Genomic DNA, 27,802 nt, shown 5'->3' with positions numbered 1-27,802 from the left:
TATAGGCAGGGGACCAACTGACTAAGTAGTAGTGCAGCAGAAAAGGACTTGGGATTACAGTGCATGAGAGGCTGGATGAGTCAACAGTGTGCCCTTGTAGCCAAGAAGACTAATGGCAACTGAGGGTGCATTAGGAGGAGCATTTCCAGCAGACCTAGAGAGGTTATTATTCCCCTCTACTTGGCACTGGTGAGGCCACATCTGGAGTATTACGTTCAGTTCTGGGACCCCAAGCATAGAAAGGATGTGGATGCATTGCAGCAGTTCCAGTGGATGGCAACAAAAATGATTAGGGGGCTGGAGTACATGACCTATGAGGAGAGGCTGAGGGATATGGGCTTGTTTAGTTTGCAGAAGAGAAGAGTGAGGGGAGATTTGATAGCAGCCTTCAACTTCTTGAAGGAGGGCTCTAAAGAAGATGGAGTCTGTTCTCAATAGTGGCAGATGGCAAAACAAGGAGCAATGGTCTCAAGTTGTAGTGGGTGAGGTCTCGGTTGGATAGTAGGAAAAACTATTTCACCTGGAGGGTGGTGAAGCACTGGAGTACGTTACCTAGAGAGGTGGTGGACTTTCCATCCCTGGAGGTTTTTAAGTCCCAGCTTGACAAAGTCCTGGCTGGGATGACCTAGTTGGGGTTGGTACTGGTTTAGGCAGGGCTTGGTGACCTCCTGGGGTCCCTAGGATTCTATGATTCTTTTCTAGGATTCTATGATACCCTGTTGTTCCCAAGCACTACTCCATGCTGTTCCCATTGGCTATGATTAGTGGCCACTGGGAGCAATGGGGGGAAGAGCATCCAGACAAATGCTTTGCTGTGTTGGTGTTCCGCCAGCCAAAGGGAATGGGGAGCAGCAGCATGTAGAGAGGCTTTCTCCTCCTCTTGCCAGGCAAAGCCCATGGGCTGTATCCAGCCTGCAGCTTGCCTGGACGTGGCCTGTGAGGCTCGGAGTTTGCCAAGGTGTTCTGGGTCATTCAGCATCCCCAAAGGTAGCTGCCTGTTCGGATGTACTGGATGATAGGACAACAGTTAGCTTTTGGCTGTTCCCTCCTATTCAGTTGGACGGCTCATGTGCTCCCTGTATTTTCTGTGCTTCCTCCCTCTGTCACTGGTATAAACTACTCAAGTGTGCTTATCGAATATCTCTTGAACAACTGAACCGATGGAAAAAGAAGTACAAAATGCTCTCTTGAGTAAATGCATTTCTAAATAGTTACGTTTCTTTTGGGAATGTTGAGATGTTTAAACTGTAGACATTTTCCTTCTATAAAATAGTCCTGTTTTCACATTGGACTCATTTGCTGTTCAAATAAGCAAATACAGTTACTTCCTGTCATTCTCTTGCAACAAACTAATGTTAAAAATAATCAAGCAGCCATAGACCTTAGTTTGTGTTGTCTGATCACTTAGAAAGAAAGGAGGGTTGCTAATTTCTCTTCCACGTAGGGACATTTTACGGGTCTGGATAAAGGAGGTTATTTGAGGTAGGGGCATTCTAATGGGTTACATGAAAGTTCAGATTTGGTTTAGGGAGAATCCTAGTTTGTGGATCCATGCATGGAGGCTGTTATGAATGTAGGGTGCTTCCAGAGCTCAAGCAGAGGAGATGATAGTGGAGAGTCAGCTGGATTTGTGCTTTCCATGTAAGGCAAAGAGTACTTGAAAGTTTGTGACCTGTACTTAGAGGACTCTTTAGGACAGTAACCCTGCTTTGAGAACAGGGTCATGGCCAAAGACACATGTGGTGCCATTTTAATTGCCAGGGATACTCCTTTGTCTGATATATATGTTAAGACAGAGCAAAACCCATCAGAACCCAGTGGGTTTAATTTGACTAACCCACATTAGCAAACTTGGGTTAAAATAGTAATGAAGATATGGCAGCTCTGCTTTTAACTCAGTTTAGCAGATCAGATCCAAGATAGGCTTGTAATCATGCTGCTAATCAAGTTAACAATATAACTTGTTTATTTTACAATGTAGACACACCCTTTCAAGAGCTATCGACTATATTTGTTTTTGCTGTACAGTAGACCCCCAACTTGCATACAAACTATGTTCTTGGGGAACCAGGCATAATTCAAATTTCGTTCAAGTTGAAGTGGGGGCGGGGCTGCCAGCTCCAGCCAAAGGGAGCTGCCGGAGCCGGGGAACCCAGCAGCAAAAGGGCTGGGAGCTGGTCAAAGCTCAGCGCTCTGCTGCTGGCACCAGCCCCTGGCTCCCCAGCTGGGGGAAGCTGGGCAGCAGTCATGCCTGTCTGGTCCCCAGCTCCCTCAGCTGTGGGAAGCTGGGCCCACTGGCTCCAGCCCCCAGGGAACTGCTGGGGCTGGGGGAATCCCTGGCAGCAAAGGAGCTGAGAGCAGCCAACGGTGGCTCCGTGGGGTTGGAGCGGGTGAACTGCTACACATCCTTAGCTCCCATCCTCCTTAATGCCTGGGGATTACCTGGTCGGCAGTTCCCTGTGTCTGGAGCTGCTGCTGGGTCCCCCTCGACTCTCATTAAAATGAGAACGTGCCAGTCGGGTTGGTGTATTTCTGGAACCTACTGTACTTTGAATGGTGCAAAATTATTTTCTAATAAGGATAATGGGGTTGAGGCTGGGGTAGTGAATGGACCAGGTTCCATTATTGTAGTTCATATAAGCCTTCCCATACTGCATATGTGAAGTATCTGGATCATTTAAAAAATGGATGGCAACTAATTAGTCTGTTCTCAGAAAGCTTAATATGATTCTGAATCTGCATTAGAGTGGCCCTTTTTGTGCATCAGTTCACCTCAGATTTTGTATCGGTCCAGTTTCACTTTCAGTATCTTGTGCTAGTAGTGTGGTTGCCACTGCACTTTGCATCAGAACGCTGCACCTTGGAAAATCTTGTTTATTGAATGCCAATCATTACAAATAGTTTTAGAATAATAAAACCTTCCTATTCTGGGTCATCAGGCCTTCATGTAAGTTTGGCCACATGTTCTCTGCTGGGACAAAGAAATCCATTAATTAACTTCTGCTTTTCTCCTTTCTTTTCAGACTTCTAAGTTTATTGGTTGCATGGAGGTGGATATTATTTATTATTGCTAGTGAGTTAGACATGTCAATCTTTTCATAAAATGGAAAATAAATCCCATCTACAACTGGTGATATCTACAGAACTGCATCAGCTTGCACCTTTTGTATATCTGTCCCAACTTCATCTTGGGTTGAAAACAGCCACTGTGATATTTAATTCTTGCCAAACACATCAAAATTCAGGAACTTTGGGCTGCTGCAATTTAAAGAAGTCAGAGTCCTTTTCTAGAGCACCTTTTATCTTTCGTTTAGGCTTAGGTGCTTCTTGGACAATATATGAATCAAAATATTCTGCTGCTTTTGTCTTTGTGTCTTGCCTCAGCCTGAACAGGGCTGTCTTTCCAAGTTTGTTAGAAGAGCTGAGGTAACATTTTCCAAACTTAAAGGTTAAGAACTGACATAAGATATCTGAATTTCTCTTTGACTTGACTGTGAAGTTAATGGATGCATGAGCCTAATTTTAGGCATCCGGATTGGGATGTTGGAACCCTTATCTCTCATTAACATGAGTTTCTTTGTTGAAACTAGAAGAGGCCTTTCAACATCAGTCCCTAAAAGTCTGCTTTCCCAGTCCTTTGTACAAATCACAGTTACAGTTCTAAATTCAGATTTATATCATGCAGTAGTGACCCTATCAGTTACAGCCTTTTTGTTAGTCACACTTTATACTGTCCACTTCCTTCAGATGATAAATTTTGCCTTCAGTGTATGCATGTAATTCCCATTAACACTAATGAAAGTTTCCCATGTGCACTGAGGGAAGACTATCTTCCCTTCAAGATGGAACAGCCTGCCCATATTTTTTCCTATCTATGGACTTAGTGATGCATGGCTTTATATGCTTTCCTAAAAGAATAAAATAAAAAAGACAATACATGCAAGTTGAAACAGAAATAATTTAAACATAAGACTACATTAATACCAAATCCTGCATTTGGGTAGTTGTACCTTCTAGTCACTTCCACCTCCATATACAGCTTGAACCTCTATACTCTGGCATCCTCTGCACCTGACCAGTACTGAACAAAAGAATTTGCTTGACTACAGAAAGTCAGTATTGTCTAGCAGCATTACAACACTTCCACTGCTTATTGGGCTCTTAGAAGACATTTGGGGGTAAATTACAGCTAAATAACCGCACAGAACTCCAAGAGTCAGGACTGGAGGCTGTAAACAAACTTTATGGAACCATGAGAAACTTGGTCACACACAAGATAAGCAGTCATCCGTCTAACTAAAATCATGCCGGATTATGGATGTTGCCAGGCGAGTGGCTACCAGAATAGAGAGGTTCAACGTTTATTTGAATTACCTATAATACAGATAGAAACTCCCAAAAATAGCATTATCTCATCCGGCAACATCCGTCATCCAGCAGGACCATGGATGTTACTGGGCCACAGATACCAGGGTGGGAGATTACTTTGTTGGGAGAGGTTGGCTGCCTTGGGCAGGGGAGCCCAGAAGGGCTTGTGTCCCTGGCCAGAGAAACAGCTGGAGCTGGGGTTGCACAGACAGCCTAGCTGGGGCTGCGCCGGGTGCCTGTGGGGCTGGGGCTCTGCTGGCGATCCAGCCAGGGCCTGAGCCAGCTACCATGGGGCCAGGGCCAGAGGTGGCCTCTAGCCTGGGAGGCTATGCCTGCAGACCAGTTGGGGCTGAGCCGTGGCTGTGTCCTGAGCCAGCACCCGCATGTTTGGCAGGCTGGCTGGGGCTGGTGTGATCTCCCCGGCCATCAGCCTGAGGTGGCCAGGTTGGTGTGGGCCCAGTAGTGGCTGAAGTTGAGGCAGGAGGTAATGGGGCCCTGGGGCTGGAGTTGGCGGGGGTCAGGATCAGCTGGCAAAAGAGAAGCTGGCAGCCAACTGGGTGGCCAGGATAGTGGACTTACCTTCATTTGGGAAATTTCCTCATCTGCGACCAGTCAGGTCCTGAGGTGCCAAATGAGCAAAGCGGAACCTATGCAGTACTTCATATGACTTGCGTTAAGTTCATAAACCTGAACTAATAGTCTCCTATCCACTAAGCAATTGCATATCTTAAGAGTCCACTTTAAAGTATCCCCAAGACTTGCGTCAGAATGGGTATGATCAGTAGTGTGATTATTCTGTACTTGACAACCAATTGTTTGACGCTGAGAATAGATGTTACTGGGATTAATGAGGGATCTTTTACTTGTTTTGTCAAGCGAGTCTCTCTCTCCTCTCTCTCAGGGGTTTCTGTGTGTCTTGTGTAGGACCAGCTTTGCACATGGACACTGAAGGGTTTGGAGAACTTCTCCAGCAGGCAGAACAGCTCGCGGCTGAGACAGAGGGAATCTCTGAACTCCCTCATGTAGAACGCAATCTGCAGGAGATTCAGCAGGCTGGGGAGCGCCTGCGATCTCGGACTCTGACCCGCACGTCGCAGGAGACTGCAGATGTCAAGGCGTAAGTACCTCAATTTTTGGAACTCTGTTTTGAGGTAACAATGCTGAAGAAACCACCTGTTAGCTCATTTAATTCCTCATGAAAAAGATCGTATTTAAAAGTCTTGCAGTGGAGTTGTGAAGTACTTTGGGTGGAAAGCTCAGGAGCCTCCCATGTCTATAAAGAAACACACATCTAGTTGTGCTGCACAAGTACTGCTTTCAATGGTGGTGATTTGATAAGTGTGACTGAGTCTCACCAATGGTCTCTTGCCTCTTCTGTGCATCTGTTTATAACACGTTGCTTGGTATCCCTCAATCCTATCCAAATTGGTTGCAGCTCTACCTACCAAGAATCAGGACACATCAAAGATTTTCAATAATACTGACTTTATAAAGCCCCGCTTCATGTTTGGTTTGCCTGTGGCTTTTGGAGATTTAAATCCAGATCATGCCTTATGCACAGGGACAGGATGCACCTTAAATTTTAAAGATAAACCTTAAATAAACCTCTGGCTTATTTATACCTGGCCCTGCAGACTTCCAAGATCAGCATCTGATGAAGTGAGTCTGTGCTCACGAAAGCTCATGCTCAAAACTTTTCTGTTAGTCTGTAAGGTGCCACAGGACCCTTCGTTGCTGTTACAGATCCAGACTAACACGGCTACCCCTCCGATCCTTAAATTTGGTTACCTGCCTAATGAGTGCATTTTAGTAGGAAGTCAAAATGAGTTAATGAAACCCAGAGGTGGAAAAAGTACTCAAAACATTATTTAAGTAAAAGTTCAACTGCTTTAGGAGGGAGTGGTGGGTGGAGGGTGTACTTGAGTACAAGTCATTGCGTGCCTTTGGAAAGCTACTTGAGTAAAAGTACACACTGACCCACCTCAATTATACTCAAGTATCCAGAAGTAAAAATGGCTGTACCTTTACTCAAGTAACTTTCTGGGTACTTTTCCCAGCTCTGCAGCCTAATCCCACACCACACTTGATGTGCTTGGTTGCGAATAGGCTGCTAAATTACTCTGAACTGCACATTAAGGAGGGACTATGACCTGGTGGGTCAAATGTTGGATTAGGACACAGGAGGTGAGGTTTCTATTCCTGCTTCTGCAACTAACTCCCTGTGCCGCCAATGGCAAGTCACTTGATCTCGCCGAGCCCTTGTAAAATTCAGATTATGACACTGACCTGCATCACAAGGGAATTTTAAGGATAGCTAGGTGAATGTTTTCATAAAGAACTTAGATATTACTGTATAGGGCCATGTCCGAAGGCAGAGAGGTTGGTTGACTGGCATCTCTGGCTTCCGACCGAACGTGAAAACTACTCAATTCCCTTGTGAATAACAGAGTGTAGCTGTGCCTTCTAATGCAGTTTGTGAGAAAACCTGTGAAGTTAGCCATTTGTACTCTTCCTAACATGGAGCCTGGGGTAAACAGTTGAGCGGAGCCGAAGTGAGCTGGATGGGCAAATAATTTAATTTCTTCTGCCACTAGGTCAGTAACTCAGAAGCAGTGAAACTCACGTGAGAAACTGGGGATATTGTTCACTTCAGGTTAAAGGTCTTGATCTGGAGTGGACTCCAGATTTTAAGTGTAAATGGGATTGTCAACTTTGTGCACTGGGAAATAAGTAAACATTTTGATTATGTATGTACTTAGTCACCAGCTATGATAGGAGTTTTCCTAGACTTCTTAAGAGAACGTCCAATTCACGTTAAGAGCTCTGTCCCTGCATTCCATATTTTTACACTGAAATTCTCTGACAGAAGTGCATTGTGTCTGGTTGGCTGGCTTTCTGGCAAGTGTGTTCCGAATTTTTATTTAGAAAGGACAAAGGGTCTCCATTAGGCTAAAGCTCTGTTTTTTCACAACTCGCAGTCTATTTTAAATTCTGCTTTCTCTGATGGTTAAAGAAATGCGCCCAAAAGCTGAACAGTTACCTGGTTAGGTTTATGGTCCTGGTAGAAGGTGAATGTCTGCATCTTGTGTGGAGGGGGAACCCGGTGGTTACAACACTGAAACTTTAGATTTAAACATCTGAAACCTTGAAATTTACCAATTTTCAAACCTTAGAGCTGTGAAATTGACCAGAATTGACCCTGAATTTGCTAGGACCCTACACACAGTTCATCTTTTCTAGACCTTTAATGATTTTTGTTGCTCTTCTCTGGACTTCCTCCAATTTGTTCACATCATTCTTGAAATGTGGTGCCCAGAACTGGACACAGTCCTCCAGTTGAGACCTAATCAGTGTGGAGTAGAGTGGAATAATGACTTCTGCCTTGCTTACAGCACTCCTGTTAATGCATCCCAGAATGATGTTTGCTTTTTTTGCAACAATATCACACTGTTGATTCATGTTTAGCTTGTGGTCCACTATGACTGCCCAGATCTCTTTCTGCAGTACTCCTTCCTTGAGAGTCATTTCCCATTTTGTTTGTGTGCAACTGACTGTTCCTGCAGACAGAGAGATTCCTAAGGGGAGAATCTATTCATGGAGATTTGCCATGTCCTAGTAAGAAGAAGAGGATGCGAAATGATAAAACACAGGCACAGGATCTGATCAGAAACAGTCAAATGAAAAATATCAGAGGGGCAGCTGTGTTAGTCTGTATCTGCAAAAACAATGAGAAGTCCTGTGGCACTTTATAGACAAAGTTTTGGAGCATAAGCTTTCGTGGGCAAAGCTTGTGACAAAGTGGGTCTTTGCCCATGAAAGCTTATGCTCCACAAATTCTGTTGGTCTATAAAGTGTCAAATAAAAAAGTGTATCATGCAAAAAGTAACAAGTGGTTAAAGTACTTACATGCCAGAAGTAGGAATCTAAATAATAAGATGGGTGAGGTAGAGTGCCTCATATTAAATGAGCATATTGATATAATAAGCATAAAAGAAGTTTGGTGTACCAAGGATAATGTGTGGGACATAGGAACATTAAGGTACAAAATATATTGGAAGGACAGAAAAGGTGTTGCTGGTGGGGGAGTGGCATTGTATGTAAAGAGAGACATCAAACAATTACTTGGTTTATTAATAAACAGAAGAGACTTTCTCAAATACTAACAGATGTACCTGGCATGGTTGCAGATTTTTTCAATGACAATTTTTTTCAGAAATAAAGGCTGGAATGAAGGTTTGGGGTGAGGAGGGGTAGGGGTGGGTGGCTTAGGGCAGAGGGTTGATGGGGGCTCAAGTCAGAGAATGGGGTTACAGAAGTTAGGGCAGGGGTCTCGGAACAGGGGGCTTACTAGGGCCACCCATGGTGGTGAGGGAGGGATCTGGGGCTGCATACGTGTTGGATGGGGATTTGGGCTCTGTGGTCTGGTATAACCCTTCAGCTGCCCTTCCTGGCCTGCAGCCTGTGGGGGCACAGTATGCTGGGGGCAAACCCCAGCCCATTGCTGCCCCCTTGCCACCTCCAGTATCTCTTGTGGCTTACAGACTGTCTGGGGAGGTAGTAGGCTCTGGAGACTACCCTCCCTCCCTGCAGACCCTCCAACGTCTCGTATGCTGTTGAAGTGGAGGCTATTCTCTCCACCCACCCATCGCAGCCTGTAGGCTCTCCACAGGGGGGAGGGGGCAGGCTCTGAGTTTGGGGCTGGAGAGCTACTTACTCATTTTCTGAGGCAGGCAGGGTGGTGCGGCCCTCGTCCTGCTGGCCTCTTTCTTGATGCTGCAGCTGCCCACAGTGGCCACTCTCAGTATTTCATCTCTCCTCTCTGTGACCCTCCCTTTCACCACCACCTCCTCCTCCTCCTACCACCCTTTCCCTTTCCATATTCTGGGAAGTCCTGGGATTTCAGTCATTTCCCGCTTTCTAGGCACAACCAAACCCTGACCTTGGCTTAAGATAAGAGGAAGCTACCTACCAAATGTTGTCGTCTGAGCTCTTATGGTTTGAGAGAAGATCTTGAACAAACATAGCACAGGTACACGCTCTAAAATATAGATAAATATAGACTATAGATAAAAGGGTATGAAAAGATTTAAGTGGTATTAAGAAATAATAGAACAAAGTTGGCTTCTAAACAAAACAAGCTAAGCTTAATACTAAAGAGACTAGTGACAGTAAACTCTTTCCTCTCTGGCAGTCCTGGGACAGAGAGATTGCTGGATATTCATATATTTTGGATAATAGACAGGTGTTGCTAGCAATTCATAAAACTAAAGAAAAACAAGATTAGATATTAAGAAACACACAAAAATGTAGGCAGAGTACTTTATTTACCAACAACAGTAGTATTGTACACTGTAAGCTTGTACCGTATTCACTGTATTTATTTGTATTTACTTTCACTGTACTGTACTTATGAAAAACCTAACTAAAATTTACTTGTGGTTAAAATGCTGGTTATTTGAGTGTTCTGGATAGAATGCTGGATGTGAAAGAGTTTACTGTACATGTAATATCTCGTGCTCAGAGGTGTTTGAACAAGCTTCTTTCACAGACTCGAAAACCTTCCAGTCTGGGCTCAATCCTTCCTCCAGTTCAGCCTTAGATGGTTCAAGCAGTAACCTTGGGTTGGGTAGCCAGAGAGAACTGGTGACATATATCACCTCACTCTGAAGTAGGATTTGCGTAAGTGGCGAGTCCATTGTTTTGTTTGTCGTCTTCTCAGCTACTCATGGAAAAGTACGTGGTTTAAGATGGATGCCAGTACCAGGTGACATGATCACATGTGTCTGCAAGATCCCTGTCTCCATATTTCACGGTCTGGTATACACATTCGCAGGAAGCCTTAAACTTCATAGTGTCTTTGCCGATGGTCTATTACAGCCCTTAAGTACCATTCATGACACTTACTTAGCATCACTATATTAATACCTTCATAATCTTCAAAGATGATAACTTGCCTACACAGAATCATATTCAGTAGATAATAACTTTTCCAATGATATCTTAGATGAGGTATTTTGCATAAAGCATACTCTAGTTATTCATATTCATAAGTATATTTTCATAAAGCATATGGAATGTTCCATTGCAGAAGAGTAAAAATATACTTAAGAAGGCCAAAAAAGAATTTGAAGAAGAGCTAGCCAATGAAATAATAGCAAAAAAAAATTTTAAGTGTATCAGAAGCAGGAAACCTGCTAAAACAGCCAGTGGGTCCACTGGACAATCAAAATGCTAAAAACATTCAAGGATAAGGTCATTACAGAGAAACTAAATGAATAGTCACAACTATCTTCACAGTTGAGGACATGAGGGAGATTCCCAAACCTGAGCCATTCTTTGTAGGTGACAAATCTGAGGAACTGTCCCACAGTGAGGTGTCATTAGGAGAGATTTTGGAACAAATTAATACATTAAACGGTAATAAGTCATCAGGACCAGATGGTATTCACGCAAGAGTTCTGAGGACGTCAAATCTGAAATGGCAGAACTATTAACTGCAGTCTGCAATCTGTCCTTTTAAATTAGTTTCTGCACCAAATGACTGGAAGATAGCTAATGTGACACCCATTTACAAAAAGGACTCCAAAGGTGATCCTGGCAATTATAGCTTGATAAACCTGACTTTGGTATTGGGCAAACAGGTTGAAACTGTAGTAAAGAACAATATTGTCAGCCACATAGATGAACATAATTTGTTGGAAAAAAGTCAGCATGGTTCTCATAAAAGGAAATCATACCTAGAATTCTTTGAGGAGGTCAGCAAGTGGATATAGGGTACTTAGATTTTCAGAAAGATGTTGACAGGCATCCTCACCAAATGCATGTAAGCAAACTAAGCTGCCATGGGATAAGAGGGAAGGTCGTCTCATGGGCTGGCAACTAGTTAAGTGATGGGAAACAAAAGTTAGGTATAAATGGTCATTTTTCAAAGCAGAGAGAGGCAAATAGTGGTGTCCCTAAGGTGTGTTCTGGGACCAGTTCTATTCAGCGTATTCATAAATGATCTGGAAAAAGGGGCAAACAGTGAGGTAGCAAAATTTGATGGTGATATAAAACTACTCAAGCCCCATGAAGACTGTTAAGAATACAAAAAAAATCCTGTGAAACAGTGACTGGACAAAAAAATGGCAGATGAAATTTAATGTTGATAAAGGCAAAGTAATGCACACTGGAAGACACAATTCTAACTATACATATGAAATGATGGGGTCTAAATTAGCTGTTACCAATCAAGAAAGTGATCTTGGAGTCATTATGGATAGTTCTTGAGGAACATCCACTTGGACCACATCTACACTGCATTCCCCTTTTGGAGGAGGAATGCAAATGAGGGAGAGCAAAATTGCAGATGAAGTGCTGATTTACAAATCTTGTGCTTCTTTTGGGTAAGCTCGCACAGTTACATTTCTGGAGGAGACTTTTCTGAAAGCAAAAACAGCCATATAGATGGGGTTCCTTTGGGGGAAAACCCCATTTTTGAAAGAACCTTATTCCAGAAATGAATGAAGAATAAGTGTTCTTTCAAAAAAAATTTTTTTCCACTGAAGAAACCCTGTCTACGTGGCTGTTTTGCTTTCAGAAAAGTCTCGTCTGGAAACACGATCGTGTGAAATTACACAAATAAAGCGCAAGATTTGTTAACCAGCACTTCATTTGCATTTTCATTCTCCCACATTGCATTCCTCCTCTGAAAGGGAAATGCTGTGTAGACATGGCCTTAGTGTGCAGCAGCAGTCAAAAAAGCAAACACAATATAGGGAATCATAAAGAAAGGGTTAGATAATAAGGCATAAAATATATCACCTTGAGATGAAATCCACAGTATGCCCTCATCTTGAATATTGCATGCAGATGTGTTCACCCTATCTCAAAAAAGGTATATTGGAATTGGAGAAGGTTCAGAAAAAGGCAAGAAAAACTATAAGGTGTATATGGAATGGTTGCCACATGTGGAAGAATTAGTAAGACTGGGAATTTTCAGCTTTGAAAAGAAGTGACTAAGAGGGATGTGATTGAGGTCTATACAGTTATGATGATGGAGATAAGGAAGTGCTTATTTACTCTTCATAATACAAGAACTAAGGGACACCTGATGAAATTAACAGGCAGGAGGTTTAAAACAAACAAAAGGAAGTTTTTCTTCACACAATGCACATTCAGCCTATGGAACTCTTTGCCAGAGAATGTTGTCAAGGCCAAGGCTGTAATAGGGGTTGGAAAATAGAGAAATTCGTGGAAGATAGGTTCCCTCAATGGCTATTAACCAAGACTGGTAAGGTCACGGCTGGGAATGGACGAGAGGGGATGGATCACTTGATGATGATGTACTTTGTTTATTTCTTCTTGGGCCCCAGGCATTGACCACTGTCGGAAGATAGGATACAGGCCTAGATGGACCTTTGGTTTGATTCAGTATAACTGTTATGTTCTTTCTAAGCAAAATACTTTGCATTTGTCCTTGTTGAATTTCATCCTTTTTACTTCAGACCAGTTCTCCAGTTTGTGCAGATCTTTTTTATTTTTAATTCTGTTTTCCAAAGGACAGCTAGCCAAAAAAGCCCTTCCAGCTTGGCACTGTCTACAAAGATTATAAATGTACTATCTATATGTCAGTATTGCCACGTGTGATGATGAAGATGCTGAACAGAAATGAACCTAGAACTGATCCCTCCACCCCTCTTGATCTGCCCTTCCAGTTTGACTGTGAGTGCCTGATAACTGGTCTCTGGGAATGTTTTTCCAGCCAGTAATGCACTCACCTTATAAAAGCTCAAATGAGGTTGTATTTCCCCAGTTTGTTCATGAGAAATTCATGCCAGATAGTATCAGAAGCCTTATTTTACTCAATATTTATCGTGTCTTCCTATCTACAAGGCTTATTGCCCTGTCAAAAAAGCTTTTCTGTTATCTCTGTAATATCTGAGTTTTCTTCCTACACCAGTAGTTCTGGTTTCTCCATTTTGTCACCCCTGTTCCTTGCATGGGTATACATCTTAGGCTATGCCTACACTAAGCAATGTAAGTCAACAACAGATATGCAGTTCTTGCTACGGCAGCTGTGTAGCTTAAATTGACACACCTGCGCTGTACTGGGCAAGGTCGATGGGAGAGTTTTTCTCACATTGACCTCCCTTATTCCTTTCATCTTGTGAAGAATACATGGGTTGACTGTGACCTCTGAGAGGATGGTCTTGTGCATCTATACTAGACACATGAAATAGAACCCTGGAAGATTGACCCTGAGTGGGTTGATCCTGCCTGGTAATATTGACATAGCCTTAGTTGTTTCTGTCTTGCTTTGCCTGATTCCTTGGTTAATTAAGTACAGTCATTCTGCTGCCAGTGTCACCTCCCTGACTTCTAGCTTCATTCCTACTGGGATTATATTTCCTCTTAATACTCATTCTCCTACCCACTATTGTTCCTTTCTCCACTGCTGTGCCTCTCTTGTGTGTGTGTTTTTAATTCTTTCATAGTCTGTATTCAGCTCAGGCATGGAGATTACATGAGCCTGTCTCAACCATTTTCCCCAAGTTTTTGGTTTCAAGCTCTTTTGTCTTCATCCCCTCCTCTTTTACACATTCCATATCCTTTGTGCCCTCCCTAATGTATAAATCCACTGCTCACGTTATTTTACAGACAAATTGCATAGTCAGCTGTAGCAGGAAGGCATGGGGTGTGTCAAGTTCTGGGGTGCCCTCTGCATCATATTGAGGAGGAGGCATATAGTGTAGCTTTTGGGATTTTGGAAAGTGGTGGGAGGGCAAGGAGAAAGAGAGATGACCAAGGTAAACAGTTTCACTCCCCCTACCCCCATCAGAAGCTTAACAGAAGAAAATGCTGGAACTTTGAGTTTTTGGTAAGTGTACTTACCTGTTGAGCCACCAGAGCTACGCCAAACATTTAAGTCAAAGGCTGCAGTATTCTGTTCTAGGATTGTTACGAAGGGCAGCATTTGATAGCTATACAGTTATTCAGTGAGCAATGAGACCAGTATTAGTTTCGCAGGGGAGAGCCTGTTTTCTCTTTATATCCTTTCAGGGCTGATAGGACTGGATGTTATAGCTATACAAATATTTAAGAAGAGAAACATTCTTTCTCTCTACAGCCACTATCTTGATATTTGTAGTGCAGAAGTTCTTGTTCCAGAGACTTTAAAAGTAGCCTTGCCTGTTAATACCCGTTTTCTCCCTCTCCCCATCCAGATCAGTTCTTCTTGGGTCCAGAGGTCTTGACATATCCCATATCTCTCAGCGGTTGGAGAGTCTTAGTGCAGCCACTACATTTGAGCCTCTGGAGCCTGTGAAGGACACTGACATACAGGTAAGGGCACTCTGTGGCCTATAGGTTACTCACATTATCCCAGCAAAAAATGGTATGTAGTGTTTTGTTTCTCTTGAGCCCAGGCTCTTGTAAGCTGGGTATTTGCAGAAGCATTCTTTCCTTGTGTGTCACTTTCTAGCAAGGTGAAGCACAAATTCAAGACTTTGATGCAGTCAGACACCTACCTGAAAGATTCTGGGGTTAGGTTTTTGGGTGAGGTGGTAGGTAGGAGTTCTGTTTGTAAAACTGGATTGTAACAGGCTACTGCACCCTACTAGCTTTAGACTTTGCTTGTGTTTGGGTGCATGAGCCCACGATGTTTCGTTCAGTGATGTTCAGTGCCTGGATTTGGAGGCAGCTGCTCTTCTAAATCAAGCCAGCTTGGTTCAAGGAACATGGGAATTGAGCAGCCTTTTTCTTATAAACTTCTGTATTGTGGATCTTGTGGTTGTGAGACATTGTCCTCTTGATAAGCTTGCATGCCTTGTTTCCTACTTCCAATCACAGTCTGGCATAGTTTATCATCTATTTTTCTTGTAGATCAATTTTACAGTATACAGCTATTAACCAGCATCTTACTAGTTACATAGTTTTCAGTGTGATTTATATTATCATGGTCTTGTTTTTACCTTGTAATTTCAGTAGTATAGCCCTTTCCAACACCGAGAAAAAAATTGCTCGGTAAATGGCTTGGTTTAAGAGCTTGTTAGCTGAGTATCTGTAAGTTTTGAGAAGATTTAATGGCGCTCATCATCCTGTTTAATCATTTAGAGCGTTATCCTCATTTTCCTGCTGATGTATAGATAATTAAGGCTATCCAGGAGGGATATGAGCCCTCATAAGCCAGTCTCTACTGGAGCTGTAGGCTGCTGACCTATCTCTCCAGCCCATGGCAGACTAGAACCACACCTGCAAGTCTGGCCAAGCTTTCAGGGCACCATTTTCTTTTTCAAATGCAACGGAAGCCCATTTGTCTGAGTGTTCCTTATCTGACTCTCGGCATTAACTGAACCAGGTGGTGGAGCTGGCAGCTGGAACCTTGCCTGTTCTTCATATTACCTGGATTTTTGATGATCTGATCTGGCCCTGGTCCCAATTATGTTTTAGAGTCAGATTTCCACTTTATAAAGCTCATAAAGTAACAAAAGGTTGTTCCTCTGACCAAAGCAGGCAGCAGAGTCCTAGATGCTTTTCCTTTGATGTTTCTCTCCTGCTTCAGGGCCAGCCCCAGAGGATCCAGGCTGCTTCCCATAAGTCTCCCTAACTGAGCTCTTTCATATGAATTGTGTGGCTTTTTCTGAGCTGGATCTGAATATTGAAGAGGCTTGTCCCCAGGCCCTTAGAAGGACAGGCCCCCTTGTTATTACTGGGGTTAGAAGGAAGCTTTCCCTGGGGACAGGTTAGTTTATCTGCTTACTTCAGGGGTTCGTGAACATTTTCTGGAGTAGCTGGCACTGGCCACTTACTGAGGCAGTGTACTGGGCTAAATAAATGGTTGGTCAGATCCAGACGAGTGATTCATATGTCTTCAGATTAGTGTCAACAATGGAGAATTTGTGTGTAAACAGCACTAGTCAGATTTCTATATCATCTGTTTTTTTGTTTCTACTTTGTGCCTCTTTACCAAGTCTAGCTGTTCCTGTTTTTCTCCCTTTGGGAGGTTTTGCCACTCTTTCTCAGCACAGATTAGCAGGTTTAGCAGACTTTATCTGTTGCGTGATCAGAGCATTAGCTTTTACCGTTGCTGGTATTATTCACTTTTTGTCTTTTAAAAGTTTTCTTCTTTATTCCAGTTCCTGATGTCTCCTGTTAGCATTTATTAAATTTACTACATGTCTTTCTTGACCCCAGTCCGTCTTGCTTTCTGCAGGAGCTGCATCTAGGCTTACTTTGAACCTCTCTAATCTGGAACTCTCTCCTCTGGTAACATCCATAATCCAGCATGATTTTAGTTAGCTGGATGATCACTTATTGTAGTTGTGGCCAAGTTTCTTGTGGTCCCATAAATTTGTTTACCACCACCAGTCCTAGCTCTGTTTTGCTGTTATTTACCCCAAATGTCTTCTTAGAGCCCAGTAAGTAGTGAAAGTGTTAGTAATGCTGCTAGAAAATATTGACCTCCCTTCATCCGGCACTGGTCAGGTCCCAAGTGTGCCGGACAAGAGAGGTTCAGCCTATATCAATTCTTTTTTGATTATGGGTGTTTGTCCTTTCGTTTTGTAAGAATATTAATAGAACAACTTGCAACAGATTCTCAAATCCCTAGCAATAATGCGAACATTGATGTTATTACTTGGGTACCTGGGTTGAATGCTTTCATGTATTTTTCATCCTCTTTTATATGCATGTGAATCTGTTTTTTTTTTTTCTTTTCCTTTTTTCTTGTTTCAGCATAAGAACTTTAAGGTTTTCAACAGTTAAGGTTTCAATCAATAGAAAGGTTATTCGATAATGTTAATCAAATGTTCCTCCTATTCTTAATTTTTTTTTGTGTGTGTTTGAGGTTTAATACCTGAACTTTAAGTCTTGAGTGTTTCTTCACAGCCAGTAAAACTATATGTTTAAATAAAACAGTGATGTGAAACAGGAAACATGACAATATTCCTGGGTTTGTAATTTACTTTAACAGATATAAGAGAGCTCCAATTCTCTGCCTTTGGTTCCTGTATTATTCAATTTAAGTTTAATATAGGCAAAAAGGTTTTGAGTATTTTCTGCAAGTTTTCAGGACATCATTCTCTGCTTTGTCTGAGGACATTTGTAGTCGCATCTTAAGTTGTCTGGCTGATGCTGACAATTGTGCGTGTCTGAAAATATCTACCCAGAATGCAGACAAGGCTGTGTTGTTGTCCAGAGGTCCCAGTACACAGATGTAAGCTAAACAGTCACAAGTCTCCAGGACCAGACGGTATTCACCCAAGGGTTCTGAAAGAACTCAAATGTGAAATTGCGGAACTATTAATGGCGGTTTGTAACCTATCCTTTAAATCAGCTTCGGTACCCAATGATTGGAAGAGAGCTAATATAACACCAATATTTAAAAAGGGCTCTAAAGGAGACCCTAGCAATTATAGATTGGTAAGTCTAATGTCAGTACCAGGCAAATTAGTAGAAACAACATTAATGAATAAAATTGTCAGATACGTAGAAGAACATGGTTTCTGTAGAGGGAAGTCGTGTCTGACTAATCTGCTAGAGTTCTTTGAAGGGGTTAACAAGCATGTGGACGGGGAGATCCAGTAGACATAGTATACTTAGATTTCCAGAACGCCTTTGACAAGGTCCCTCACCAAGGGCTCTTATGTAAATTAGGTGGTCATGGGATAGGAGGAAAGATCCTTTCATGGATTGGGAACTGGTTAAAAGACAGGAAACAAAGGGTAGGAATAAATGGTAAATTTTCACAGTGGAAGGGGGTGACTAGTGGCGTTCCCCAAGGGTCAGTCCTGGGACCAATCTCGTTCAACTTATTCGTCAGTGATCTAGAGAAAGGGGTAAGCAGTGAGGTGGCAAAGTTTGCAGATGACACCAAACTGTTCAGCATAGTCAAAACCAAAGCAGACTGTGAAGAACTTCAAAACGATCTCAGCAAACTGAATGATTGGGCAGCAAAATGGCAAATAAAATTTAATGTGGGTAAGTGTAAGGTAATGCACACTGGGAAAAATAACCCCAATTATACATACAATATGATGGGGGCAAATTTAGCTACAACAGATCAGGAAAGGGATCTTGGAATTATAGTGGATAGTTCTCTGAAAGCATCCGTGCAGTGACAGTCAGAAAAGCAAATAGGACGTTAGGAATAATTAAAAAAGGGGTAGAAAATAAGACAAAGAATCTCTTACTTCCCCTATATAAAACTATGGTATGCCCACATCTTGAGTACTGCGTGCAGATGTGGTCTCCTCACCTCAAAAAAGATACATTGGCATTAGAAAAGGTTCAGAAAAGGGCAACTAAAATGATTAAGGGTTTGGAACGGGTCCCATATGAGGAGAGGCTAGAGAGACTGGGACTTTTCAGTCTAGAAAGAGGAGACTGAGGGGCGATATGATAGAGGTATATAAAATCATGAATGGTGTGGAGAAAGTGAATACAGAAAAGTTATTTACTTGTTCCCATAATATAAGAACTAGAGGACACCAAATGAAATCAATGGGTAGCAGGTTCAAAACTAATAAAAGAAAGTTTTTTTGCACACAGCGCAGAGTCAACCTGTGGAACTCCTTACCAGAGGACGCTGTGAAGGCCAGGACTCTAACAGAGTTTAAAAAAGAGCTTGATAAATATTTGGAGGTTAGGTCCATAGATGGCTATTAGCAAGGGGGAAGGTATGGTGACTAGCCTTCTGTCGAAGGTGGGAGATGGATGGCAGGAGACAAGTCACTTGATCATTGTCTTCAGTTCACCTCCTCTGGGGCACCTGGCATTGGCTACTGTCGGCAGACAGGATACTGGGCTAGATGGACTTTTGGTCTGACCCAGTATGGCTGTTCTTATGTCAGCAGTAGCATTTGGACCTCTGAGAATAATGTTTATCAAAGTTTTCCCTGGCAAGAAATGTTGGTTCTTGGATGACTCCGATTATCCTTTGCCTGTCTCGTTAGTTTTTTAAATCATGTGGGTTTAATTTATTTGTTATCTTGGGCAAAAGCTTCTGAAACCAAACCTTTTGTGGTATTTTGGCTTGATGGATGTGACTGTCTCTTTTGCTGGTTTAATAGGTACTTTTCTAGAAGCCTTGTGGTTATTTCAAATCATTTTGCTTCTGTGGGGTCCAATTATACTACATGTTGGACTTCCTCTAATCCAGAACTCTCTTGTGCAGCAACATCCGTAATCTGTCTTGTTTCCTGTGGTCCCTAGAAGTTTGTTTCCAGCCACCAGTCCTGGCTCTCAGTGTTCTGTGCGGTTATTTAGCTGTACAGTAATCTATTGAGATATGCACATTCAACATGCAGGGAGACCCTGCAGTCCCACGGCTGGAGCAGAGCCAGCCACAGGGTCCCTGACTGTGGGGCAGGGAGACCTGCAGCCCTGTGTCTGGAAGTGGGCTGGGCACTGCCAGGCTGGCAGAGTCAGCTGCGGGGTCCCCAGCCAGGGGATGGGGAGACCTGCAGCCCTTTGGCTGGAGCCTTCTCCCTCCCTTTCCCCAGCAGTGTGGCTGTCTGACAGCCGCATGAGCAGGGGAAAGGAGGGACAGCTGCCTGACTGGGGGATGGGAGGGAGAAGGCTCTTAGCCAGGTTCCCATCACGTGGGAACCGGGAAGCTGACCAGCCCTGAGCTGTTCAGTTTCCCAGGTCCTGCAAATGGTGGGGAGTGGGGAAGCAAGAGTCAGGTTCCCAGGTTCCTGCACTGGCAGTTCCAGGAAACTGACCAGCCATGAGCTGGTCAGTTTCCCAGTCCTGCAAGCCATGGGAAGACTGAAACCAGGGTGCTACTTGGTTCCCAGCTCCCCTGCTTCTTAGGGGACCTGGGAAACTGACCAGCTCATGGTTGGTCAGTTTCCTGGGTCCTGCAAGCAGCAGGGAGCCAGGAACCAAGTGGTATCCTGGTTCCTGGCTCTCTGCCACTCTGGGAGCCAGGAAACTGACCAGCCCTGGTGTACTGTTTGATTTCCTGCCTCCTGCAAGCCCAGGGGAGCTGGAAGCCAGGCTGCAACCTGGTTCCCAGCCACCCCCAACTTGTTTTAAAATTTGAGTTATGTGAGGGTTGCAGGAATGCAACCCTTGCATAATTCAAGGGTTTACTGTAATTTATGCCTAGATGTCTCCAAAGACCCCAGTAAACAATGGAAATGTTGGTAATGTGCTAGACAAAATTGACCTCCCTGGTAACTGCTGTCTTGCTCCCAGCTTTCCGTGCCTATGGGGAGCCAGGAGGAGCACCGGCAGCTGCTGCTTCCTTCCCGGCTCCCTGAGGCATAGGAAGCCAGGAGTCCACCCGTGCAGCTGCCACCCAGTTCCTGGCTCCCCGAGTCTCAGTGGAACCGAGAGGAGCTGCCTTTTTCCTGCACCCTCCCATATCTCCCTGCCCTGTATTTTGGGATAGGGAGATATGGTTGCCCTACTTTTCCTATTTAATAAACACTGTATAAGAGATATATTTTTAAGACGTGTACGAATCTTTTGTTAATCAGGTGTTTGCCAGGAGCTTACAATTCTAGTCACTGTTTCTTCTGTGGCAGCAGAATGTCACTGCAACTCCTGAATTGGTAGAACTGTCTGCTCATGCCCATTACATTGTGGGAGTAGGGGTGATCTTTGGGGATGGAAATGTGGGATCTACGGTGAGACCTGGTCTCCAGCCTTTTTTCATTCTTGTTACTTAACTGTGGGTTTAAAATAAACATATACATGTAACCTACACGCTTAGGTGTGGTTCCCTGTCCCACGTAGTGACATCTGGACCATTTACACAGGGAGAGAACGAGTGTCCTCTACAGCCTTAGCTGAGAGCCAGCTGGCTTTTAGCTTAAACTGCAGAGGTTCATCAACTAAGCTGCAGAGGTCCCAGGCTTGAGTCTGGTTGTGGGCGCTTACCTAAAAATCTTTTACAGCTTTTAGGGCAGTGCTAGCTTTAAAGCCAGTCCAAGCTTCCTGCCCAGGAAAATACTAGACTTCCTTTGACTTCCCATCATTCACTTTTACATCTCTTCCATGCATAGAATACTAGAAAGAATTTTCAGGATCTTATAAGAGAAAAATAACATTTTGTCTACAGCCAGTTTGTCTCTCATGATTCTAAGCTTTTTTTTTTGTCTACATTATTTACTTATTTTCTTCCTGTCTCCTGATGTTGCTGTGCAAGTCATGTTTCATAAGCGGGCAGCATGGAGAGATTAGAATCTAGCAAATTTCTCTGAGAGTAGTCAGCAAAGCAGAGACATGTTTCTAACAAATTTATGTTCCCTGTAAATAGAATGGATTGCAAAAGGGAAAGACAACAGAAGGAGAGTCTTGGGGGTTATAAAACTCAGAAAGTGAGAGAAGTCAGGATTTCAACTTATTGGCAGCCTCACCCTCTTTGTTTTTGTCAGCAGACAGTCTCGCTACGTTGAACCCATTTTATACTGTGCTCTTTGCATCTCTCTGTAGTCAGCACTAAATTGCATCTCAGTCAATTATCTGAATTATTTATCAGTAATAAAACGTAGAATACTTGTTCGTTAAAGGGGCTAGTCCGGGAAAGTCTCCCACTAGAGTGGCTGAAAAACTTGTGATAAAGGTTTTGGGTTCCTGGCACATAAGTCAAGAATATTTTCCCTCATATTTTAGGAATAATGGTCTTAAGTTAAGCCCCGTTCCAGCAAACGGCCATAAACACGCACACTACTTCACCTGCACACTGACTTAAGTGACACAACTGTCTGGATGCACGCCATTGTAAGACTGGGGTCTTATCTTGTTAACTGTGTATGAATGTGCAAACTACCTTGCCTCTACAAAATTTATCTCCTCAGAAGAGATTATGAATGTTGTATTGTAAGTGGCGCAATATGCGTAGTTTTGGCAGAATTTATTTTTAATCATATCAATTGAAATTTTCAGAGTTGCACAAAATCATTAATTGTCTTAGTTGTGGGAAATAATGGTGGGGGCAGTCAGGCAATAATTTTTTTTAATAACAGCAGACATTGAGGTTCAAAAAGTTAAAGCTTTATAGCCACTAAAACACAAATTGTAAACATCTATGCCAAATAATCTTAAATAAAACTCTAATAAATTCTTAAACAGCTTTATCTAAACTTTATCTGTACACCTGCACTAACTGTCAATGGAAATTTATTGTGTGTGTGTGTAGGGCAATACCAACATTTATTGACATTGATTTCTAAAAAGCTAATTCTTCCAAGCCTAACTATGCACCAGCGTACTCTGGTATGAAATCACAATTACTAGACCAGTGGTTTAAAACATTTTCTGGATTGAGTTGCAAGTCTGCAGTAGAAACTCAGAACGCTAGTTACAACATGAGTAGTCAACCACATATCTCATTTGGAACCAGAAGTACACGATGAAGCAGCAGCCCCTGAAAGAGGAAAAAAATGAATACTGTCCAATACTGTGTCTAAGAGAAAATACTGAAAAAACAAAAAGGCAGGATTTTTCTTCTGCACAGTAAAAATTTCAAAGCTGTACCAAGTTAACGTTCATTTGTAACCTTTTGGACAAGCAACCATAACATTTTGTTATGTTACAAGCATTTCAGAGTCTCAGGGCAGTAGCCATGTTAATCTGTGGTTTCAGAAGTCACAAGCAGTCCTGGAGCACCATAAAGACTAACAAATCCACACAAGCTCATTACCGAGTAAATTTGTTAGTCTATACAGTGCTTCAGGACAGCTGGTTATGTGTGAAACATTTCAGAGTTTTTAGAAGTCTCCATTTCTCAGGTTTGGAACTCTGAGATTCTGCTGAGCTTGTTTTCTCAGTTGAAAGCATAAGAGCTGTGATACAAGCATTAGAAATGTGCAATTCCCCACTTCTGAGGCTGGATCCAACTCCCAGTGATGTCAATGTAAAGGATTCTAAGGATGCTGAATTCAGGCCTCACTGCATACATTATTTTAACTGCTTAGAGAATGTCGGATAAAATCCTGGCTGCATGAAAGTCAATGGGAGTTTTGCCTTTGACTTCACTGGGGCTCGGATTTCATCGTTTTATCTGAGGGTCCCATCTTGCAATCCTGACTCAGGCAAAATTACCATTGAGGTCGCTCATTTTATCTATTGTTTCTGATGTATATATGCTCAGAGTATTGACTACATGCATCTTTAAAAATCCAAATCCATAAAGTCAGTAGGAGTTTTGCTTGAAAGAATTAGAATTAGACCTTAAATTTGTCCCAATAGAAGTTGAGTGTGATGTAAGTTAGACATCTTATATATTTTGAGGTTTTTTTCCTCCTTAACCCCATACATTTCTTATCAATGTTTAAATGTGACATTTTTCATTTTGAGGTAGCATCTCAAACCATTGTACCAGTAAATTAAAATATACCTCTCTTTGTCTGTGTGTGTGTATGTTTTATTTTCTTACGTGTGTCTGTGTATACACTCTATTTACAAATGCTTCTTGTGACTTCAGTGGCTGAAATTTTGTAGGAGAAAGTTCAGGTCGTGAGTTTTGTTTTATTTTTGATGATGATCATTTTGTACTCCTATGAGTAATTAAATTAAGTTTTTATAAATGGAAACACTGACAAAACGTTGAAGGACAACCTCAAGTACCGATTACAGTCCATTGTTTGCATTATCTTAGTCTGAAAATGCATTTTTCCTTCTACAGATTTTCTCCTTCTCTGTTTGCCAAACATTGATTTTTATTTCCTCCTTTAGTTGTAATGGAGCTTGAAATGAACATAGTAGTAGTTTGTTTTTGTTTTGTTTTGCTTTGTACTTTCCTTGTTTGCTCCAATGGGTGATATAAGTCCCCACAGCTATGCTGACAATGATTGCAGAGCCAATATAGGAAACAGAAGGGCAAACTCCTCCACTTCGGCTATGTAAGGTCAGTTGATTTGATTTATCCCAAACAGCCATTATCTTCAGGAGGAATGACAGACTTTGAAAATGGTGTCCCTCAAAAGTCATTTTACTTGGTTACGATCAATGCAATGTTTGCTCCAAGAGCCAAACCCCACTTGCAATACTTGCTTACCTAGTCCTGTTGATACCCAGCAGGATTGAATATGCGCAAACAAAGGAGAAGATAAATATCCAGAGAATAAAAAGTGGCCAAAGACCATTTGAAATGATAAAGGAAATGGTGGAAAAATGGAATTAATCAATATCTGACATGCCCCAGTCAGTTTTAGGAGTACAGTTTGGAAGTAGGATTGGACACCTCTGAAATATAAATAACATACAAGAAGGGAGAAATCTGTGCCACCTCAGAACCGGGGGGAGGGAGATTCTCTAACGTATCTTAGTAAAATGAATTTAAATAAATATCTTTGTTAACACACATCAGTCCCACAGCCAACTGCAGAACAGCAGTATTTCAATGATTGCAACAAGAATCCAGTATTTATTTGTGGCCAGATCTACACTAACGAGAATATTAACGCTGCCACAGTCGCTCTTTTGGCGTTCGATTTTAGCATGCTTGTGGGGATAAACTAAACAAAACTCATAGGGCACCTGTGTTAGCGTCCATATGCCTGCTCCTCATTCGGAGCAAGAGACCTCGTGCAGTGGAAACGTCAAGGAAGCCTGAATTAAGTTTTGTTGACTCCAGCTGTGTAATTAACATAACTGGAGTTACGTACCTTAGTTCAGCCTTTTGCTGTAGTGTAGACCTGGCCTTTGAGTGGTGAGGCTTCATGGCTTGCCGTATTCGCCAGGCAGTTGGGGGATAGTCAGTCAGCTTTGTTGAAATGCTGCCAGTACTTGGTCTCACATTTTGTCTCTCTGAATCACCAAATGGGTTGTTTGTCAAGCATTTTTTTAGTCAAGTCTTCCAAAGGCTGTTGGCAATAGAAAGTTAGTTGGCCTCCATCACTGTCTTTGAACACTCCCATCAAAGCCAAAGAAAGGAAGAGGCCAATTATTTATCCCTTGCAGGACAAAGGACAGGCATCCCCTGAACTCTTTGATAATCAATTGCACAATGTAGCAGGAAACAGAATACATTGTTAATACAATTTTCACACTTGGTAACTTCCCCACTCCATAGTTTACAGTAGACTATGGCAGGACATCTTGTCAGAAATATAGCTCATCTAGCAGCTTAGTTCCTCTAGCACAGTGCTGGAGCATTGATTCAGCATTGACTGGGCCCTGAACAATTCTTGTTTGTGAAGTATTATGCTAACTACTGAACTGATTAACATCAGCTTCACATGCAATTAAACTATTATAAGCTATGAATGTGCAGTGCAGGAAAAACGTATCTGTCCTATTTCATCTATAATGATTATTGAACTTGAACTTCTGTGAGAAGAAGCAGTATTTTAGACACAGGTCTCTGTAATCTGGCAGTTTTTGCTTCTCCCATTTATAGCTTGTAAAGGCAATTACACTGGTTCAAGGGACCTATTGATTTTTTTGGGGCTCAGAATGTAGTTTAATGTTTCACAGATCAGTTTTGTTTTGTAAAACATTGATGTTCCCATGAATTTTAAAAAGAAAACTGAAAACAATGACTTTATTGGGATGGATTTTAGGGTTCCTCAGCAGCTGTTTGCAGCCAGGATGTAGCAGCAGTGTGCTTGTGAGCAGGAACTTGACTGGGAAATTGGGCTATAAACAAAAGTGAAACTAACAGCTCTTTTCGCCTTCTCCGAACTGGAAAGAGTGGAGAATTTTAGTGAGAGAAAGTAAATTAGATTTATAAAATATTGTCTAAACTCTTGTTGATAACAAAGGGAATACACCTTGTTTTCAGAAATATATAACTTTTTAACTTGACAGGGTCACTCGGAATACAAATATCACTGTCTTTCACAGAAACAAAAATTGTAAATAAACATGGATGCTTGGACTCTGATTCAGTGGCTAAACTTTGTTCAAGGTCATGTATAAGTTCCAATACTATTGCTTTTCTCAGGTGGTAGCAGCTTCTTTGCCCCAGTGCGATTGGGACCAGCCATTTTACCCCACGTTAATGGAGACACTGGAGATCTCTTGCCAAAGGCAAACTGAAAGCTAGTTTCTTTAGTAAACTGGCTAATGATTCATTAGCTAAAAAAAGAAATGAGAGATAGTAAGAGGTTAAAGCATGTAAAATACAGCAACAAGAGAGTCAAATGATAGCAGAGATGTAATAATTTGCCAGTATCCCAAAGGCCTTCAAGATTTCCCAAGTTAACTTTTGGGATCTCTGTCCACTTGCTTAGTAATTGCACTCTGTTAGAATCAAAGCAGTCCAGAAACAAGGCTTGTTCCCAGGGTTCCCTTTTTATAGGTGGTGTTCTGGAAAACCAGTCTGTCAAGTGTTTTCATCACAACAGGGGTCTACAAATTTCTCATTGTTGGATGCAATAAGTCATACCTGGAAGGTAGCATGCTTTTTATTTTCACATGTAACGCTAGAATCCTGGTTATTGGCCAATTCAGTTAGAGACATATGTAATGCATTTTATTGGAGCCATCCAGGCAGCTCTGCTGATGTGGGGGAGGGGGGGGTTTGCAGACACAAAGGGAGCAATTGTCCAGGCACCTAGGCAATTTAAGAGGTCCTGGGGTCCCCTGGCCACTGCTGCAGTGAGAGCCAGGCCATTTAAATTGCCCTGTCAGACGGCAGGGCTCATGGAGTCCTAGTCATGTGTCCAGAGTTCCAGTTCCTGCCCAGCGGAGCTGCTCTGCACTTCACGGCTAGTGTTGCAACCTGCTGAATAGTGGCAGCAGTGGCCCTATGCGACCAGAGGGTGAATCAGAATAGCAGACCTGTAACGGGGGCACCCGCTTGTGACGGCCCCTCTGTGGCAAAGGGGTGCTGCGTAAGGTCTTTGTCTCAACGGCTCTGTGGCTAGGGTCTGGCTAGCCCTGTCAACAGTGCTGTCAGTTCTTGGTTTAGGCTGGTGGGCAGTCTTCGGCCACTGGGCCTGGGCCTTGCCCTGGTCTAAGTTCAGCTCCCACGCAGAGCTGTCCAAAGTGCTGCAGAAAGTGTAGAGACATGCTTGGGGAGAGCTCCTGGGAGGCACTGCCAGGCCCTAGCCCAGCATCTTCTTTTATTTCCTCCTGCTTGGCCCTGATTGGCTGCAGCAAAGGCAGACGCTCTGTCCTTGCTGGAAGACCTCTTGTCTGCTCCTCTCCACTGAGATGGGGTGTGGCAAGGCCTCTGGCCTCCTGTAGGGGGCATCCAGGGTTAGTCTACCCCAACACAAGACCCTAGCTGGGCTGGGAGGATAGAACCAGTGGAGGAGCTGCCCCAGCTGTGGCAACAATCGCCGTGCGAGGAAGCAGGGCTGGGAATGGAGTGAGGCTTAACTAGGCAGGGACAAGAGGGCAGAACCCAAGCTCCAAGGGTAGAGCTGAGCATGAGACTAAGGCGGGGGGCAAGGCTGTCGATGCCTGGGAAGAGCCAGATTGGGAAGAGAAAAGAGTGCAGTGGTGGAGACAGAGGTAGGTTGGTATGGCTGGGTGAAAGGAGCCGAGCTGG

The 27,802-nt window shown here is 42.9% G+C and overlaps 1 protein-coding gene across 4 annotated transcripts in view; it reads left to right on the top strand.

The window, feature by feature from the left end:
• The window catches only part of NUP93 (nucleoporin 93), a 166,848-nt gene that overhangs the window by 19,706 nt on the left and 119,340 nt on the right, over positions 1-27,802 (top strand). Inside the window, exons 2-3 of one of the 4 annotated variants that reach the window (XM_075009042.1) lie at positions 5,293-5,485; positions 14,574-14,691. In XM_075009042.1, coding sequence (XP_074865143.1) covers positions 5,307-5,485; positions 14,574-14,691 — 297 coding nt within the window. In that variant the 5' untranslated portion in view covers positions 5,293-5,306. Of the gene's footprint in view, positions 1-5,269; positions 5,486-14,573; positions 14,692-27,802 lie in introns of those variants that run through there. The other 3 variants (XM_075009041.1, XM_075009044.1, XM_075009043.1) reach the window with 3 other exon arrangements.

The sequence above is a fragment of the Carettochelys insculpta genome, chromosome 14 (assembly GCF_033958435.1).
Source record: "Carettochelys insculpta isolate YL-2023 chromosome 14, ASM3395843v1, whole genome shotgun sequence".
Classification (NCBI taxonomy): Eukaryota; Metazoa; Chordata; order Testudines; family Carettochelyidae; genus Carettochelys; species Carettochelys insculpta.
Note: the sequence above shows the minus strand (reverse complement) of the source record. Positions and strands in the feature narration are given on the sequence as shown.